The sequence below is a fragment of the Manis javanica genome, chromosome 3 (assembly GCF_040802235.1).
Source record: "Manis javanica isolate MJ-LG chromosome 3, MJ_LKY, whole genome shotgun sequence".
NCBI classification, from domain to species: domain Eukaryota; kingdom Metazoa; phylum Chordata; class Mammalia; order Pholidota; family Manidae; genus Manis; species Manis javanica.
This window is the reverse complement of record NC_133158.1, coordinates 68,415,833-68,434,779: the sequence shown is the minus strand read 5'-3', so window position 1 is coordinate 68,434,779 and position 18,947 is coordinate 68,415,833. Positions and strand designations below refer to the sequence as shown.

General features: G+C 42.2%; 1 protein-coding gene across 6 annotated transcripts in view; it reads left to right on the top strand.

Moving 5' to 3' along the window:
* PHLDB2 (pleckstrin homology like domain family B member 2) overlaps positions 1-18,947 on the top strand; it is a 207,338-nt gene that overhangs the window by 99,225 nt on the left and 89,166 nt on the right. For 4 of the 6 annotated variants that reach the window (XM_073231692.1, XM_073231691.1, XM_073231693.1 and 1 more), the window contains exon 2: positions 7,301-7,412. In XM_073231692.1, coding sequence (XP_073087793.1) covers positions 7,349-7,412 — 64 coding nt within the window. In that variant the 5' untranslated portion in view covers positions 7,301-7,348. Of the gene's footprint in view, positions 1-7,300; positions 7,413-16,287; positions 16,757-16,937; positions 17,094-18,947 lie in introns of those variants that run through there. The other 2 variants (XM_037017626.2, XM_073231689.1) reach the window with 2 other exon arrangements.

Here is an 18,947-nt window from a genome sequence, read left to right as displayed (position 1 = left end):
CCTCAACCTGTCCCCTATGGTAACCAAGAGTCTGTTGTCTGTGTTCATGAGTCTATGTCTGTTCTGTTTGTTGGTTTGTTTTGTTTTCTAGATGCCACATATAATTGAAATAATATTACATTTGTCTTTGACTATTTCATTTAGCAAAACTTTATAGGGATCATTCTGCTCCCTGTATGTGTAGAACACGACTTCTGAATGTTAGTCAAGAAGAATCTCTTGGGAAACTTCTTAAAAATACGTATTACTGAATCCACCCCCACAGATTCTGATCAGAAAGTCTATAGCGGAACTAAGAAATCTGTAGTTTTAAAAAGCTCCCTGGTGTGGCCTTGTCTCCAGGCCACTGGGAAGAGAAATTCGAACCCTCCCATAATTCTTCTCTTTTTCTTTCTAATTTGATCTGAGGAAAGTGGCTTCTGAAAAAGACAGGTAGCAAAGTAAAGGGGTGGGGAGAGGTTTTCTGCTACCAAGGAGATGAAAAAATAGAACATCAACATTCATCAATGCTTCTGTTGAGTCAGCATCAAAAATAATAGGTCCAAGCACTCATGCAAATCTAGAATTTGCTGTAAAACCTGGGAATTCTCCAGGTGACCATTTACAATGTTTCAAGAAAGGTGTTTGTACTCAAAGAACAAAGAATAATCAATAATGTATCTTAAGTTAATGAGGACAAATATTCATCAAACAAACATTATGGTCACCTATGTACCTCCTGTGCTTTCAAAAACCTTCAGACAGTCAAGGATGAAAGCAAGTGATTTGATTACCATAAAAAGTATAATTAGGAACAAGTAGTTGTAGACTTTACATATGAAGAAATTCAAACTACTGCCCCATGAAATTAGTAGTAATCTCACAGATTTCCAAGAATTCCCAACAAAACTTGGAGGCAAAGTCAGATTAGAATTTTTAAAAATTTACTTAGAACTCATATCTAACACAACGAGAATAGTTGTGTTCTCTGTGTGCTGTTTAAAATTTAATTTGGACAGTCTCCTTAACTGAGATTTACTTGGAGACCAATCAAACCTAACAATATACTGACCTAAAAGATATATTGTTCAATCTAACCTAAGGGAGATTGTCTTGCAATTATTTTGGAAAGGAGATAATTTTTCTTGTAAACATTCTGTCTAAGAAGAATTCAGCAAAGAGATAATGGTTTATCATATTTCTGTTTTAACAGTCTGCTTTAAAACTTTTATAGTAAAAATAAAAAAAATAAAAGCATGACATCACTTCCCAGCTTCTCTTTACAGACTCAAACAAATTACTCATTTTATATGTCTGGCAAGATGGGTTTCGGTTGTGGCCGATCTCTGCCTTTCCCATCACCCCTGGCACACAGAGGGTGGGTGAGGATAAACTGCTCTGTGAGAGGCCACCCATGCTGCTCTCCTCCAGACTGAAGAAAGGCTAAAGAGACAGGACCTCTCCATGCCGCACATCATCCTAGATGGATCCTGTAAAGCTCTTAATGGGACAATTGATTAAGCTTGAAAGGAGTTTGGGAATTCAATGATACTCTGATTTTTTCAACAATAATTTCAATGATTTTGAATAATAATTTCCTGATTTTGATCCTTATATTGTGGTTATCTGGAGAAGGTCCTTGTTTGATAGGTTACTCACTGAACTATTCAGAAATGATGGCACTCAGGTGGAGAAAGACAAGTACCAAATGATTTCCCTCATTTGTAGAGTATAACAACAAAGCAAAACAGAAGGAACAAAACAGCAGCAGATTCACAGACTCCAAGAAGGGAGATGAGTGGTTACCAAAGGGAAGGGGCTGGGAAGGGTAGGTGGGGAGGGAAGGAGGGAGAAGGGGATCAAGGGGTATTATAATTAGCACCCTTACTATAGGTAGGTCACGGGGAAGGCAGTACAGCATGGAGAAGACAAGTAATGACTCTATGGCATCTTACTATGCTGACAGACAGTGACTGTAGTGGAGTAGGAGTGGCGGACTTGATAATATGGGTAAATGCTCATGTGCAACCTTTGTAAGATTGTATATCAATGATAACCTTAATTAAAAAATAAAGTAAAGAGGATGCAGAGAAAGGGGAACCCTCCAACACTGTTGGTGGGAATGTAAGCTAGTTCAACCATTGTGGAAAGCAATATGGAGGTTCCTCAAACAACTAAAAATAGAAATACCATTTGACCCGGAAATTCCACTCCTTGGAATTTACCCAAAGAATACAACTTCTCAGATTCAAGAAGACATATGTACTCCTATGTTTATTGCAGCACTATTTACAATAGCCAAGATATGGAAGCAACCTAAGTGTCCACCAGTAGATGAATGGATAAAGAAGATGTGGTACATATACACAATGGAATACTATTCGGCCATAAGAAAGGAACAAATCCTACCATTTGAAATAACATGGATGGAGCTGGAGGACATTATGCTCAGTGAAATAAGCCAGGTGGAGAAAGACAAATGCCAAATGATTTCCCTAATTTTTGGAGTGTGACAATGAAGCAAAACTGAAGGAACGAAATGGCAGCAGACTCAGAGACTCCAAAAATGAACTAGTGGTTACCAAAGGGGAGGGGTGTGGGAGGGCAGGTGGGGAGGGAGGGAGAAGGGGACTGAGGGGTATTATGTTTAGTACACATGGTGTGGGGGATCACGGGGAGAACAGTGTAGCATAGAGAAGGCACATAGTGGATCTGTAGCATCTTACTACACTGATGGACAGTGACTGCATTGGGGTATGGGTGGGGACTTGATAATACGGGTAAATGTAGTAACCACATTGTTTTTTCATGTGAAACCTTCATAATAGTTTCAGACCTTAATAAAAAATTTAAAAAATATATGAAAATATAAAAAAATAAAATAAATAAATAAATAAAGGAAAGAATAGATGGGTGCTATGTTCAAAACTTAGTTTGTGCTATTCTTGCAGCTTTTCTGAAGTTTAAAATTATTTTAAAGTTAACATTATTAACATTAGCTTTTAAGAAAGAATACATTTGTTTTATTGTTTGTGTCAATTTATTGTTGATATTCTCAGATTTTCTAAGTAAACTATAATATCATCTGAAAATAATTTTTTTTGCATCTAATATAGTGCTTATACTAATAGATTTCCTAATACTGAATGATCCTTTCATTCCAAAAATAAATAACCACTTGGTAATGGTATATTTTCTTGAAGTGGTGTTGCATTCTGTTATCTAATATTTAATCTAGTATTTCTGCCTGTTATGGGATTATTGCTGTAAATATATTTGTGTGTTAGAGTCACATCCCTCCATCCTGTTTTTAGGAGAACAACATCCATGAAATGGAGCTAGAAGATAGCAGAAAGTGTGATGGAGATTTGGAGAGACCCAACTTTAGAGTCACAGAGACATTTTGGAGGTTGCTGGCCCCCCTCCCCTTTCTGACTGAGTGACCTTGGAGAAGATATTCCTCCTCTTCTAACCTCTGCTTTCTTACCTGTCAGAGAGGAAAACCTACTACAAGTTGCATGAGGATTAAATGATGTCTGTAAAGACTTCAGTACAGTGTTTTGCACAATACAAGTGCAAATAAACACTGGGAAATTTTATTATAAAGAAGTATTTTTCTTCTGCTGCTTTTCACTTTATAAAAAAGTGGTATTAGGATATACGTGACCAGATATCAGTTTCCTCAGGAGGCATTTACTCTCCCAGTTTAAGTGGTCTTCATTTTGCTATGATAACTGAGCACAGAGGAGATAAAGCAAACTTAAAGTTAGTGAGCCAGGTTTGTATTTTGTCTCCTCTTTCATAGTTAGCCTGTTCCTGCCTGGAGGTTTGAATGTAAACAGTAAGCCTTGATGAGTGCCAAGTAGGGAAAGGAGGGAGCCTGTGAAAGGAACAGAAAGGGAAGATAAAATGTCCTGGACCCCAACTATGTGCCAGGGACTAACTTAGGCATATCTGCAGTTAGCCATCAAGAAAAGCTGAAAGGTAGCATCAAGTTCTCAAAACCTGAGAGGACCATGAGCATTGTCACTCTAAGAGTGGAGATTAGCTGCCATTATTTTCTTCTCACCCATAACCTCTTCAGATAGAGGACAATGGAGCGATGCACTGTCCCTGGGTTGAGCTCTTAGCTCCTTCATCTCTTAGCGAGTGTTCTGAACATGGGGAAATCACTCTGTGCAGGGAGCAGTCATGCTTCTAGGATTCCTGAGTATGGAGGAGGTAAGGAAAGTGCTAATTTATTGTACAACTCTTCATGAAGGCTGAAGAAATGAAACTCTGTCTACCTTTCTAATGTTGGTGAACAAAGAATGTCCTGGGAGAGAGACTGGCGTTTGTGCTGAACCCAGACAGTTCAAGTGAAAAGCAAGTCTTGTGGGAGACAGCATAACGCAGGTATTAAGGAGCAGGCCCCAGGCTGACACAGCTCTAGGTCTACATTTTGTCTCTGTCTCTTTCTTGCTGTTGTCTTTGGACAAGTTCCTTATGTTTTCTGAGTTCTAATTGTACTGTTTGTAAGTTGAGGAAAAAGTAACTAACATGCATGGGTTTGTGGCAAAGATTAAAGGAGATAATGGAGGTAGAAAACTTAGTACAGCGCCCAGCATGTGAATCCTCCAAGATAATGGCCATTATTATTATGATCTGGTCATCAGCAGTATTTTTCAGTTCTTGGGTCTGTCGATAATCCTTTCCTCAGACCTCAAGCTTCCTTTTTCAAAATGGTTTACTGAGAGGTAACTCCTATGTCACACAATTCATCCATGCAAACACAGAATTCAGTGCTTTTTTAATATATGCACAGAGCTGTCCACAGTCTAATTTTAGGACATTTTTGTCAATCCCAATTAAGAAACCCCACGCCCATCAGCAGCCATTCCCCGTACTCTTCCACCACTCTACCCCCACAGAGAGCTCTAGGCAACCACTGATCAGCTTTCTGTCTCTGTGGACCTCCCTGTTCGGGACACTTCATAGAAACAAAATCTTTTGAACCTGGCTTCTTTCCCTTAGCATAATGTTTTTGACATTCATCTATGTTGGAGCATGTGTCAGTACTGCATTCCTTTTTACAGCCAAACAATACTCCGTTCTATTTTTCCATTTACTTGTTAAAGGATATCTAGGTTATTTCCACTTTTTGGCTAGTATGAATGATGATGATATGGACATTTGTATTTAAGTTATATGTGAACATATGCTTCCATTTCTTTTGGTGTATATACCTGTGATTGGAATTGATGGCTTTTATGGCAATTCTATGATTAACTTTTTGAGAAACTGCCAGATTGCTTTCCAACATGGCATTTTATATTCCTATAGGCACTTATGAGTACCCTCTCCTACCCTTATATCATCTGTCTTTTTCATTATAGCCATCCCACTGGGTGTGAAGGGGTACCACATTCGGTATTGATGTGCTTTTCCCTAATGATTAATCATGTCCAGCATCTTTTCACATACTTATTGGGCATTTGTATATCTTCTTTGGAGAAATATCTTTTCAGAGACTGTGACCATTTGAATTTTCGGTACTTTTTATATTCTGTGCACAAGTCTTCTATTAGATACATGATTTGCAGATACTTTCTCCCTCTCTGTGGGTTATCTTTTCCCTTTCTTGACAGTATTATTTGTAGCACAGAAGTTTTTCAAGCTTGTCTTTAGTATAACTTATGGAAAGCCATTATTTCAGCACTTATCTCCTACAAAAATGAACAAGCTTGTCAGCTTTCAATGGAAGAGTTGACTTTGTACTTCATTAACAAAACTGAGGCAGTGTGTATGTAAAAATCTTCTCTCTTAACCCTTCCTGCCATATAGGCTTTGCTGTATCTGGGAACCTGTCCTCTTCTCCTTTCCTCTATCTCTCAGAATGAGGAGCACTTCTGGTCAAGGCCAGCCTTCCACCTGGGTTCTCAGCCCTAACCTTACTCTCTCTCCCAGGACCTTGCTCCCTCACTTGAATCCCCTTCTCCTACATCTTCACCATTTCCCTATCTTCCCTCAGCCTATGAACCAGCCGGCTCACACCCTTCAATTTTTAGAAAAAGCAAAACTTCTCATAATCTGCATCTTCCAAATACTCAGCTCTAGCCATGATCTTTACCCCATACTTTATTTGGATGCTTTGCAGATTTATTCCTACTTAACATATCCAAACTTAATTTCCCTCCTCACTCCACATCTGCTCCACTTCCTGTATTTCCATTCTCAAATAATGGCCCTATTATCCACCACCCACCCACTCACACCAGACTCCCCCCTGAATCTACCTCCTAGTGCCAATAAATTTGGCTTGGTGACATATGTATATATCTCACAGTCTTGTTATCTTAAACAAAGATCCCCCACATCACATCACATCACACAAGACTCCCCTGCACACACCTCCTAGGACCAATAAATTATCTTGGCCTGGTGACATATGTATATATCTCACAGTCTAAACCTTGTTATCTTAGACAAATGCCCTAGTTTAGTTTCTTAGCATCTCTCCTCTGAAATATTGTATAGACATCTTATTGGTCATTCTGCCTCCATGTCTGCCACCATTAAAATCCACCCTCCTTAATATATCAAGAGCAATTTAAACAAAACCTGATACTTTCTCAGCATATGAGGTAGTGACTTATGAGAGCTCGCTTATCTTTCCTGAGCCTCAGGCTTTCCATCTGTAAAATAGGAATGATAATACTTAGTCTTAGAGTCACTATCAAAATCAAATGAGATATATTTGGCAGAGTAGGTGCCCAACAAATGGAATCCCTCCCATGACGGTGGCACCACACCATATCCTGGGGTAACCCCTGAATCTGCAGAGAAAACTGGGCCTCTGAAAACTGTGGAAGGCCTGACTTCAGATAAGAGCTCTTAAGACTAGGACATTGGCTTCCTTTTCTATAATATGAGACTCTTTAAAAATCAGAAGAAATAATAAAGACAAATTACCTAACAAGATGTCTGGCAAATAATAGCGTAGGATGAAAAACAGAAAATGAGCAACTGCAGACCCCAAGGAAAACAAGTACGCCAAGAAACAGTTTCTTCCTTCCATCTAAGCACACCGCCCTTTGCTTGGTTGCTGGCATGTGCTCTTTAATCTGTAATAATTCCACCGAACATGTGCTTTTGTTGGTGGTGGTTAGTTTTGTCATTCCAAAGGGTAGTCAGCAGTGGGATTATAGGGTAAACCAGGATGTCTGTTTTTCAAATTCAACAGTAGTTAGTGTTCCCCAGATGTTAGCTCTGTTGAAATTCAGATTTCAGAGGTCACCAAAGCTGCCCAATCATGGAATTTCTCTTTTCTTGCTAAGTACAGGGCTGGCATCGATCGCAGTTCTCCTTTGAGATTCAGCAGAAGATCCTGATGGAGGAGAATATCCAGAGAGAGGAGCCGATGGAGGAGAGAGGTGATAGCGGTCAGCATTTTGGTGAGAACTCCCAGTGTGCACTTCATGCTCAGAAATTTTCAATAAATGGTAACGAGTACCCATCCTTCACCACATGTACTATGGCATTTTCCATCATAAACCCAGGAGCCCAGGGTTTAAGCAAGCAGGAAGACAGCCTGAGGCTGGCACTCTTTCTTAGAGCTTTAGTCATGTGCCTACTTACCTCACTGAATTCATGTTGAGGTTTTGTTTAGACCAGATGTTGAATGACAGGCAGGCCAAAGCAGCTGATGTGGAAAGGTCTTTTACAGTGACTCAGTCATTCAAAAATCAAAGCTCACACAGACAGGGGTGGGATGGGATGCAGAGAGAAAGGCATCCAGTTGCTAGGCTCTCTAGAAGAGCAGCTGATCCTGCTGTCTTGTTCCAGGAGGCTCCAACCCAAATACTCCAAGTCACAAGGCCTGTCTGGCAGGCTGAGGTCTTTGCAATGTGCTCCCCCACATTAAAGACAGAACAAATGGACTTGTGAAATGTATACTTTCCTCATTACTTTTTATTATGCCTCAGATGATCAAGTAACTGAGGACAGGAGAGGGGGTGCTCAGGGATATGCTGGGACCAGGTGTCAGTTAACCTCATTAGCATTTCCCTACCACCCACCAATCATCTCTGCACTGCAAAGTCCTCTTCTAAGAAGGAAGGGTGATTTCAAGCTAGATTTATTTTCACTTACTTATTGTGCTAAGCTTCAGACGTAAGAATCAAAATAGAAAGGTCCTGTGAAGTTCTCCAGAGAAACAGAAAACTATTAAGAGAGAGATAGACACAGATGATATAGACATAGGTATTGATATTGATATATAAAGAGAGAAAAAGAAAGAGAGAGAAGTGGATTTATTTTAAAGAATTGTCTCGTGGGGTGTGAGGCCTGGCAAGTCCGAAATCTAGGGTACGCCCGTAGGCTGGAAATTAGGCAGTGTTTCCCTGTGGCAGTCTTTAGAATTCTTTCTTCTTTGGGAAACCTCAGTCTTTACTCGTAAGGCCTCAACTCACCATGGAGGATAATTCACTTTACTTAAAGTCTACTGATGTAAATGTTAATCATATCTAAAAAAATCTTCACAGCAACATCTGGACAAGGGTTTGATCAAACAGTGGGGCACTGGAGCCCAGCTAAATTGGCATAAACATAACCATCACAGCCGTCTTACTTTGGGTGTTTATATCTTGAGCAGAGATGGAAGACAAAACAGAAAGTTTTCAAACCAATAACAGGAAGTACTTTGGCACTTAACCAATATTGAGGATAGAGTCGGGAAAAGCTTTCTGGAGAGTGTGTTTCCTGATCCAACTCTGGCGGGCTATGAGGTTAAGAGGGGAATGAATGTGACACATGTGAATACTGGCAAGTAATGTATCCTGACTGAAACTGGCCCTCTTTGCCGGGGGAGAAAAGGGAAATGGTGAGTTACCAAGTAGGAAAACAGCCTTAAGTTACCACATGACTTATTTTTTGTTTATTTATTGAATGCTAAACCAAGGATTCTGGATTTCTTTCATCCTAAAGCCTTGATGTGGTCACTAAATAATTCTTAAGCATTGAAGTGATAAGATTAGATTTTCAATATTTAAAACAAATTCATGTAATTATTCAACAAATAGATTATAGTGTATGTCATGTATGAAGTGCTGTGAGAGGCACTGTGCATATAATGGTAAGCAACGCTGAAGGGTTCCTGACCTCACACAGCTTAGATTTTAGGAAGGAGATGAGAAGAGGAAAAAAAAAAAAGGAAAATTACAATAATTACAAATTGTAATTAGTACTATTGAGACCAGAGGATTGATTTAGAAGCTTATAGTTCTAACATCTACCTCCCCGTGTCCCACCAGGCCATCACATCCCTACCATAAGTACAAATCTGAGTGTTGAGTAATCACTCAGCAATCCGTCCTGCCCAAATACACGAGAGTCTTGGATGTAATGCTTGCTGACTTTAGCTTTCCCTTTAGGCTCTTCCATCTTCTGTTGTCTTGGGCCAGCCTTGCCCACGACAAATCCAGTGCCCCTCCAGCTCCAGGCTTAACGAGACTTCCTCGCTCCCTGACCCTTGGGCTTGTTCCTGGCCCTCCCTTGGGATGGAATTTAAGTATTCCAGATTATAAATGAAGGCAAAGAGAATAGAAAGAAGAGTACTAGTGACAGATATTTAAGAGGTAAAAACAATGGTTTGGCAATGGACTTGTAAGAGGGGATGGGGGAAAATGAAAGACTGAAGAGTTTCCAAATTGGTTGTTTGGATGACTGAGGGTTTAGGGTTTGGATCAGTCCTTCTAGGGGGTGATCTTTATTTATTACAGACTATAATAAAGGTGCACATGGGGGAAGGAGACAGTGATTTGGGCATGCCAAGTCCACTGTGCCCAGAGGACATCCCCATGAAGGTGGTGGTATGTGATCACCATCTTCCCCCATGTGCACCCTTCAACCCTCTTTTCTTGTACTGAAGATTGTGGCATTTGGAATGGAAAATAAGAGATTGATATTTCCAATAGGATTAAAGCATTCAACTATTGACACAGGCAAAAAGATTTTAACATGAAATCCTAGTAGGCTGTGAGAGATAAACTTTCTTTAGAGAACTAATTACCAGTGAATTATTTATTAGGGGTAATGTTACCCTTCCCCCATATGGGTCCTTCAAAATTGCCTGTGTAAGCTTGATTCCTCCTGAGTAGTCACTTTGATAAACTTCCAGAGCCAGATAGGATGAGGGACAAAACTAGCTATACAACAGGAAAACAATAAACCCCACTGGGCTTGTCTTGATTACATTCTACTTCCTATCAACGCTTAACAGACTAGGGGAATGGAAAGCCCTGCAGCCACTGGGGCTCCTCAGACCTTACCTTTGCTCTTTGGAGAGGGAACAGAGGAAGAGTCACAGAAAGCTCTGCCTGCAGGCATGATCCGGAGAGAAATGTCTCCTTCAAACATATCCTCATCTGCCTCCTTGACTAGCAAATTCATTTCAATATATGAAAATTTCCTCTTGTACATTGTTGGACTGATAAGCCTTTATAAACTAACTTTAACATTAATGTTAAAGCTACAATATATCCAACTACCCAAGTGAAAGTTCTGCAGCTTTTTGTGTCAGTCTTAAAAATACGTCAATACCTTGGAAATACACCTCTTGAAATGAACAGTAAGAGAAGGGCCCTTTAAATAAAGTTTCTTTCTGTTTTCATTTGAGAAACAGTGTATTAATTTTGATCATCTTCTTGAGGCATATTTGTAACTCATAAAAACTCCTGATTCCGGAGGATCGTCAGAAATTCAAATGAGTCTAGTACAAGAACGGAGCTTGTCATAGACATCACTATCTGTGTCTCGGAAATAAAACCTTTCATTTATAACTTATTGAGCACTGATACTAAATCTAGGCAGAGCTGAGTGCTACATAATAAGTGTTTTTATTAACTCACTAAACAACTCCCCTGAGAGAAACAGTGCAATGATCGCCATAATACAAAACATTAAAGAAGGTCAGGCAAGTAACCCCGAACCCCCGGTGACATAACTGGTTCACTGGAATATTAAATCACTGAATTTCCAGTCCAACACTTGGCCCAACAGCCAAAGAGTCTCTGTTACACACTTATTTCTGTGAGAATCTTAGGTTCTGTGACTATGGAGTTCTAGCATTGAAACAGGATGGCAGTCGGAAGTCGGAGGAGAGATCCAGTGTGTATCTTAACCCGACTGTTCATGAGTATTCAGTTGAGCAGCCTTGACTTGAAGTGATACCTTTGTTTACCTTATTAGGAAACAGAACTAGCACCACTTTATCGGAGTCTAAATTCTGGAGCTGGAGCTCATCTTTGTCTTTCATCCTAGCCCTATACAATCAAGTTTCCACTTCCTACAGAGCCGCCGGCTCTTCCTGTATTTGTCAGGCAAGGAGGAGGCGGTGCAAGTTTAGAGCAAGGAAATGACGTCATTAAACTGGTATTAGACTTGATATCTGAAACTCAAAGCCCCATTTCTTCCCTCCCACACATCTGGCCCCAGCTACCTGGGTCTTACCTCCTGCGCCTCCCTGCGTGTACCGAGGGCTCAGGCAGGCTGTTTTACTCATACTCCCCAAGGCCTTGGCCTTACTGTGCCCCTGCTTTGTTTCTGCTATCTTCTCTGCTGAGAAGGCCACTTTCAATATGAAGGCCACCTGCATTGTCTTCCCTGACAAGACTTATTGGGCAGAAATATCCCCATTTTTGAACTCACTTGTATCACTTTTTTACTGTATACTTTATATTACATTATCACATTGTAGTTATACACTAGGCAGTAAACTCCCTAAATATAGACACAAATGTCTTAATTTATCTCCATCTTCCACCCATCTAGGCACATCGTGAGGAACAGAGTAGATGCTTAATAAATTTGTCTTTGTGTTTAACTGGCCTGGTGTTCTGAAACCCCGCCCTTGCTCTGAGTTGTAGGAAGTCTCTAGCTCAGTAGGGTCTGTCTATATCTGATGCATCAATTTGAACACTTACCCCAGCCTATCATGGACAAATAAATATATTTATTATATTTTTGCAGAGTTTGAAATCAAGATATAGAATAACTGCAGGGATGGTGAAAGTCAGGTATAGAAGGAAAAATTAGGAGGAACAACAGAGAAGAGAAGCTGAGTCCCCTATCCTACCAAGAAATACTTCTGATGGAGTGGTTTGTTTTTTTTCTATAATGGGCAGATAAGCTATGTAGAAAAGCACATATTTTAAGTCAGCCATGCAGGAAAAGTAAACCAGTTCAGGGTCTTCAAGTGATTAGAAAAGTGGGCCAGATAACCACAGCTGGGATAGGCTAATCTAAAAGGAAAGGACACACACACACACACACACACACACACACACACACACACACCCCACACCCCACACCCCCAGCATCCTTTTCCTGACTCACTTCAATACAAACTCACAGAAAAGATTGGGGGCAGGGAAGAAAGAGAACATTTTGATGCAGATATTAATCAGGTGTGCCAAATACATTTAGGTTATTCTAATAAATTAGAGAACCAATCTTTTAATAGTTTGAACATAAGCAACACATAGGGATAAATTTCCACTTTAATTTTTCGGATGTCAATCTAAAGAGCCAAGTGTTATGTATACTTCATATATTTAAATATGTATTTAAGAACATAGAGTAAAATGCAAATCTCCAACATTTATTTACGTATTTATGAGAATAAAGATAAAAAAATAGGAAGCAAAATCTTTATTTCCATAATACAATAATTTAATGGTACTTTTGACTTTGAACTTCTTGGCAACCAAGATACAAAGGGAAACATGGGTTTACATAGTTCTCTTTAACAATGATTGCAGATCCAATATGAAAATACATGAACACACTTTTTTTAAGAAGTGAAAGTACACTGATTTTCTTAAGAGAGAACATTTATGCTAGTGCTAAATCCTAAAAGGAGTTTATGATATTCAACTCAACTTATTTAGGACAGTACAACAAAATGGTTGATGTCATTGACAACATATTCACAGGAGCACTTCAGTTTGCACAGCTGTTCTATGAGTTGCACTCAGGTTAGGAATGGCCTGAGTTCATAACTACAAACATTTGTTAGCTTGTCACTTCAGAGAGCAGAAGTAACACATTGACTGATTAAGGATGTGTTTTGATGACGGCTGTAAGCTAAGTGAACTAAGCCAGACACAGAAAGGAAAAAAACTGCCTGATCTCACTTATATGTGGAATCTAAAATAGTTGATTATATAGAAGCAGAGGGTAGAAAGGTGGTTACCAGGAGCAGGGAGGTGGGGGAAATGGAGAGATGTTAGTCAAAGGGTACAAAGTTACAGTTAAAGGGCAAATAAGTCTAGGGAGCTTATGTACAGCACAATAATCAATAATACTGTATTGACTAGTAGAAATTTGAAAGGAAAATTTAGGAGGAAATTCAGATATGATTATCTCACATAGTTACCTTATGTGTGTGTGACAAGAACACCTGAATTATTAACTTAAAAGTTATTAACATAATTGTTAACATGCCTTGGGGATACTTGCAGGAGGCGAGGATTCCAGGCAGAAAAGGTAACTTGCTTAAAGAAGCTTTGCTAGATTTGATCACTTTTAAAAAGTCACCTTAAATGAATACTCCTGAGTTCCTTCCACCACTGTACAGTGAGGGAGGCCAATGAGGATAATTTTTTGTCTAGTGATTAGGAATTATTCTTCATACAGAAAGTTCCCCTGATATCATTCCTACTTCGAGAAGAGGTGGCAGAGAGCATGGACTCCAGAACCATGCTGTGTTCAAATTCTGCCTCTACCAACTTACTGGCTGAGTGACCACTGAGTGCTCTGTGCCTCACTTTTTTCACTTATAAAATGAGGGTAATAAAGTACTTACCTCATGGAGTTGTTATAAGGATTAACCTAATTAATATTTTAATATTTTTGGAAGAGTAATTGTTGCTGTCAATAAATCTTAGCTACCTTTCCTCAGATATGAATATTACAACTTAATTATGGCCATTCTAGGTGCACTGTTCCTAGACATAGTCCTCAGACTGGTTCAGGAGAACAACTGTTTCTAAAATGTCTGTCTGGTCATATGGCATTGTTCCAAGCAAGAAAGTGTTTGCGACTATACTGCTTTGAGTCAAAACTATCATTCATTTTTTAGCACCATCTACACACCACGTATCATTCTAAGAGCACTGGGAATCTATGCCTGGAGAGAACAGATAAAAATCCCAGTCTGCATAGAACTTACATTCTACTTTGGTGAGGCAGACAATAAACATTAAAAAGTACATTTTATAATATGGGAGATGAACATTTTGCCAATAGAAAATATAAAGCAAGCTTACTGGTATGGAGATGCATTTTTTATTTTAGAGTACCCTGGTAACACGGTGACATTTGAGCAGGAAGTGAGGAAGCATGCCTTGGGATCCTTGTGGGAGGGGAGGATTCCAGGCAGAAAAGGTAACTTACTTGAAGGTCCTGAGTTGGAAGCATACCTGTCTAAGGAATCTTATCTGGGAATATTGAGGTCATTACAGCAGGAACTAAGCGAGTAAATGAGAGCAGTAGGAGCCAAGGTCAGAGGATGACAGCTCATGTATTACCCTTCAGGGCCATCCTATGGACTATGGCTTTTGTTCCAAGCGAGATGGGGATCACTGCTAGGTTTTGAGCAGAGGAGTGATATATTTAAAAGGATCCCTCTGGCTGCTGAGTTAAGAACAGTCCACATGGGGGCAAAAGTGGTAACAGGGCAAGTGTAGTCAAAGTGTAATGTGATGGCTGATTGGCCTGGGTGGTAATGACAGTGGAGGTGGTAAGTAATTGAGCTTTGGATTTATTTTGAAAGTAGAGCCAAAGGATTTCCTGCTGGATCGGATTTGAAATGTTAACCACATAGAAAGGTCAAGGGTGACTTCAAGGTTTTAGGCCTGATATGAGTCACACTTAGTGGGGCCAGGGTGGTTGGGGGATGGAGAGAGAACTTCCAGGATTTCAGTGTTGGAGAGAGAAGCCTAGTAGGCATTCAAACGGGCAGTTGCCTGGAGCCTGCAGTTCAGGGCAGATGGCCAGGTGGAGGTAAAATTTGGAAGTCATTTCCACAAAGGTAATATTGAGTGCCACGAGACAGACAGAATGAGATCACCAAGGGAGTAAGTATAGATAAACAGGCCAAGATTGCCCAGAGGTTGGGAGAAAGAAGGGACTAGCAAGGGAGCCTGACAAGGAGCAACCTGTGCAGCAGGAAGAAAAAAAAAACGTTAAAATACGGTGTTACAGAAGTCAAACAAAACGGTTTCCAGGAAAAAGTAACCAACTGTTAATTGCTGCTGATAGTTCAAGGGAGGGGAGGACTGAGAAGCCTTCTGATTTAGTAGTTTGATATTGATAAGAAGAGTTCTAGGGCTATGGTAGAAGCAAAAGCCTGATTAGAAGAAATGGGAAGAAATAATTTAGAAACAACTTTTCTTAACTCTTTAAAAGAGTTCTGCTGTAGATGAGCAGAAGACAAAAGGGCAAGTGGCTGGAGAGGGAAGTGGATTGAAGAGAGTTTTTCGTTTTAAGATGGGAGAAATAACATGATAGGGATGATCCAATAATGGGGGTGGGGTGGAATCATCCCCATCCTCGTGGGGATGAGGATGTGGGCAAGGAGAGAGATAACTTAAAGGTGGGTTGGTCTCTACGTTTCTGTGAGGCAAAGAGCCAGGACAAAGGAAAAAAAGTCGTATAAATCATCAAATACTCCATAGGTGAGCCTCTCCCTGAAAGGAGAAGTCAGAGTTCTACTTGCACAAATCAAAAGTGCTTTAAATAAGCCACTTGTTGAATGACTACTAGAGCCACTCCCGGTGTCGGGCACTTTGCATACGTTTTCCGAACTGTTATTAACACCTTTGCAACTTCAGGATCATCATTACTACACTATTAACAAATACATTTTTGCCAGGAGCTCAAACGCCTTGTCAAAGCTATACTGATCTTATGTTAAATCGCTGGCACTTCGGTGTGCTCTTGCTGTTTTAAGTTCCTCGAGGGACGAAGACCTTCAACTGTGTAACTTCAGAGGCCGGCTCAGAACTTGGCACCGGTTCCAGTTCCCGCGTGCCCAGATGGCCTGCAGCCGGCCGCCCTGGGTGCATTTTTTGCCTTCCTCTGAAGCACCCGTTGGAGGTATTCACATCGGTATTGTTTTCACTGGCGGCAGCAACTCGGAAAAATACGCTGGGGCCTACAGAAACTTTTAAAATAAATGACCGACAGGCAATCAGTGTAAGTTACTTTCAAATCCTCAGTCCTTAGCTGAGGCCGTTGGCCAACGATTTTGCAAAGCTGCTTTTCTGACGCATCAGGTACCTGCCTGCGGGCGAATGGTGGGGAGGAGGTGCGGTCAGCCGGAGTTTCCCACTTGATTCTTCACGTCGGGTGAGGAAATCATCACCCGAGGACGTGTAGCCTCCCGCCCTTCTTCCAGTTCATAAAAGAGCCTGCCACAAAAGTTTCTACTGAGCGGCCGTAAACACGGCTTTGAGTTGCGGGCGACCCGAACGGGGCTAACAGCCAGCCACCTCCCTCCCTCCTGTCCGCAGCAGCAGTAAAAGCCCGAACTGCACACTGCCCGGGAGCTGGGAGGGCCACCGACCTCACTGCTCCGAGCCCCGCGGAGCCCGAGTCACGCGCGGGGCCGGGGATACGGGACCCGGCCGTGCGGAGCCCACCACCGCGGCGCGAGGGGGACCACGCGGCGTGGCGTGTAGCACGGAACGTGCCGTCCCTCCGCGATCGCGGGGACCCTGCCGCGCCGTCGCGCCAGGTGAGGAGGTGGGGGTGGCCGGCGGGCAGGAGGGGGCCGGGCCTGCTCCGCGCGTCCCCGCGGCTCCCCTGGGGTGCTGCCTCCCCCCGCCGCGGAGTTGGTCGCCGCCGGTTGCGCGGCTGAGGGTTGGGGGCGGAGAGGAGGCAGTGGCCGCCCGGGCCGAGGAGGGGCGCGCTGAGTGCGCACCGCCAGTCCGGAGTGGCCTTGCGCCTGCTGCTGGAGCTGCAGCGGGGCCCGGGACCGGGCCGGGGCAGGGGCCGGAGGGAGGGGGGGAGGGGCAGAGGGGCAGGGGCCAGGCGAGCCCTGGACAGCGGCGGCTCGGAGCAAAGATGGGTCGGTGAGTGGGTGCCGTTGTCGCAATTTCTATTCCTCTCTTGTAGACTGTAGGGACAAAAGCCCGGTCTACGCAGCTTTGGGGGACGCGAACCCTGGGGTATGGGTGGACCTCTGGTGGAGAGGATTCTGGGGAGAGTGTCCGTGTGGAGAAGACGCTCAGAGAGCGATTGTAGGGAACGGGCGGGATTTGGGGGGACCGGAGGCAACTTTTGCCCAGAGCGCCGGAATGCCCCAGGCGAGAAAGGTCGGGATCTTCCGGACAGAGCTGCTTTGTCAAAGTAGCGGAGTAAAGAGAAGGTTCTCCTGCTGGATGGTGTGGGGCGCGAAATTCAGAGAACATCCGCCTCCCTCAGATATCTGTCTACCTGCGCTTCTGGTTCCACTTTTTTCAGAGTGGGGTCGCGACTTTGAACCGCCCTGAGCCTCGGACCCCGATTTGGCCTTGCACCCCCATAAGATTATGGTATGCTGTCTTCGCACCCCTAGAGATAGCGGCTGGAGCTTTGGGAAACGTTTTGAACCCCTGTTGCACCCGTCCGGCAAGGCAGAGGCGCAGCTGAAATGTTTGCTGGTACACTTACTTACTAAGTTCACCGCCTGCTAAAGCGCTGAGGATCTGGCTAACTCTCGCCACCGCCCGGAAATTAAAAGGCTGACAGGTTGTCCCATCCAGGGTTGGGGTTTCCGTTTGAAAAAGCTTCGGTAGTCGAACCTGCTTCCAGCACCTACCCTTCTACCTTTCTTACGTAAAAGAGGAAACTGAGCCCGCAGCCTTTCAAGTTGGTTGACTTTCCCGGGGCTGGAAATCCTGTAGGCTGGCCCTGCCCTTATCCCTAGAAGTCTCCTTTCTGCAGCATTTAAGTAGCTCTGAGGAGTTCTAGAATGCAGGCGCAGCTGGGAGTGGCACTAGAAGAGGCATAAAAATGTGGAGTCCTTTTAGTGTAAATACTTGTCAAGCCACATTTTGCTTCATTGTATGAATGCAACTTACAGATAATTAAGTATTGGACGTGTAACTAAGCTTTCTAGTTTGACTTAATTTAGCCGTTTGAGATGTGCCTCAGAGATTCTGACATTCGTCTGAATTCAGCTGGGTGAGGTCTAAATGAAGTTCACAGTTTCAGAGGGTTAAACTTTTGCCCTGAGAGCACTTGAATTCTTGGTTCCTGGTAGGATAGCAACAGAGGAGTTGGATTTGGGATAAATAAACCTTTAGAGTTGTCTGCTATTTTAACAGAATGGCTATATCCCTAGTACCATTGCCCTCAATTGTGTAAATATTTGTTTGAATAAAGAGCTAAGGTTCTTTGAAAAGTAACAGTTGTGTCTATTCATGATTCCCTTTTCATATCCTGAACTTAGTTATTTAAAAGGATTTTTTTTTGCCTTACAAATTTAATGTAGAACTGTAACCATTATATGTACTTAAACTGTAGAAGTCATCAAAACATTTAAAACTGGCATTTCCTTTAACAGCGGGGCGGGCGGGGGGTGGGGGTTGTTCAGTTTTCACTCTTAGTTGACTAGTATAGCCTTCACCTCCTGAGGCCCAGAGATTTGCAAATTCCAGTCTTTCTCACAAATAGAAAAATGAGATGTTTAGTTAAGAGTAGTGCTCGTTTCAGTCAATTTGCAGGCTTCAGTGTGTTTCATGCAGCTGGTAGCTGCTGCTCCTCTGGACTGAGGACTGACTATAGGGGATGTTTCCAGGGTCTCTGAAGTCAAGGAGGAAAATACGTGGGAAATGGAGTTTAAGAGCTTGCTGACTCCTATGTTAAAGAACCTGGATGAAGCCAGAACCCTTTAGCAACCTTTCTAGAAATTTTGTTTACCGGCCTTTGCATAGGAGAGGGAA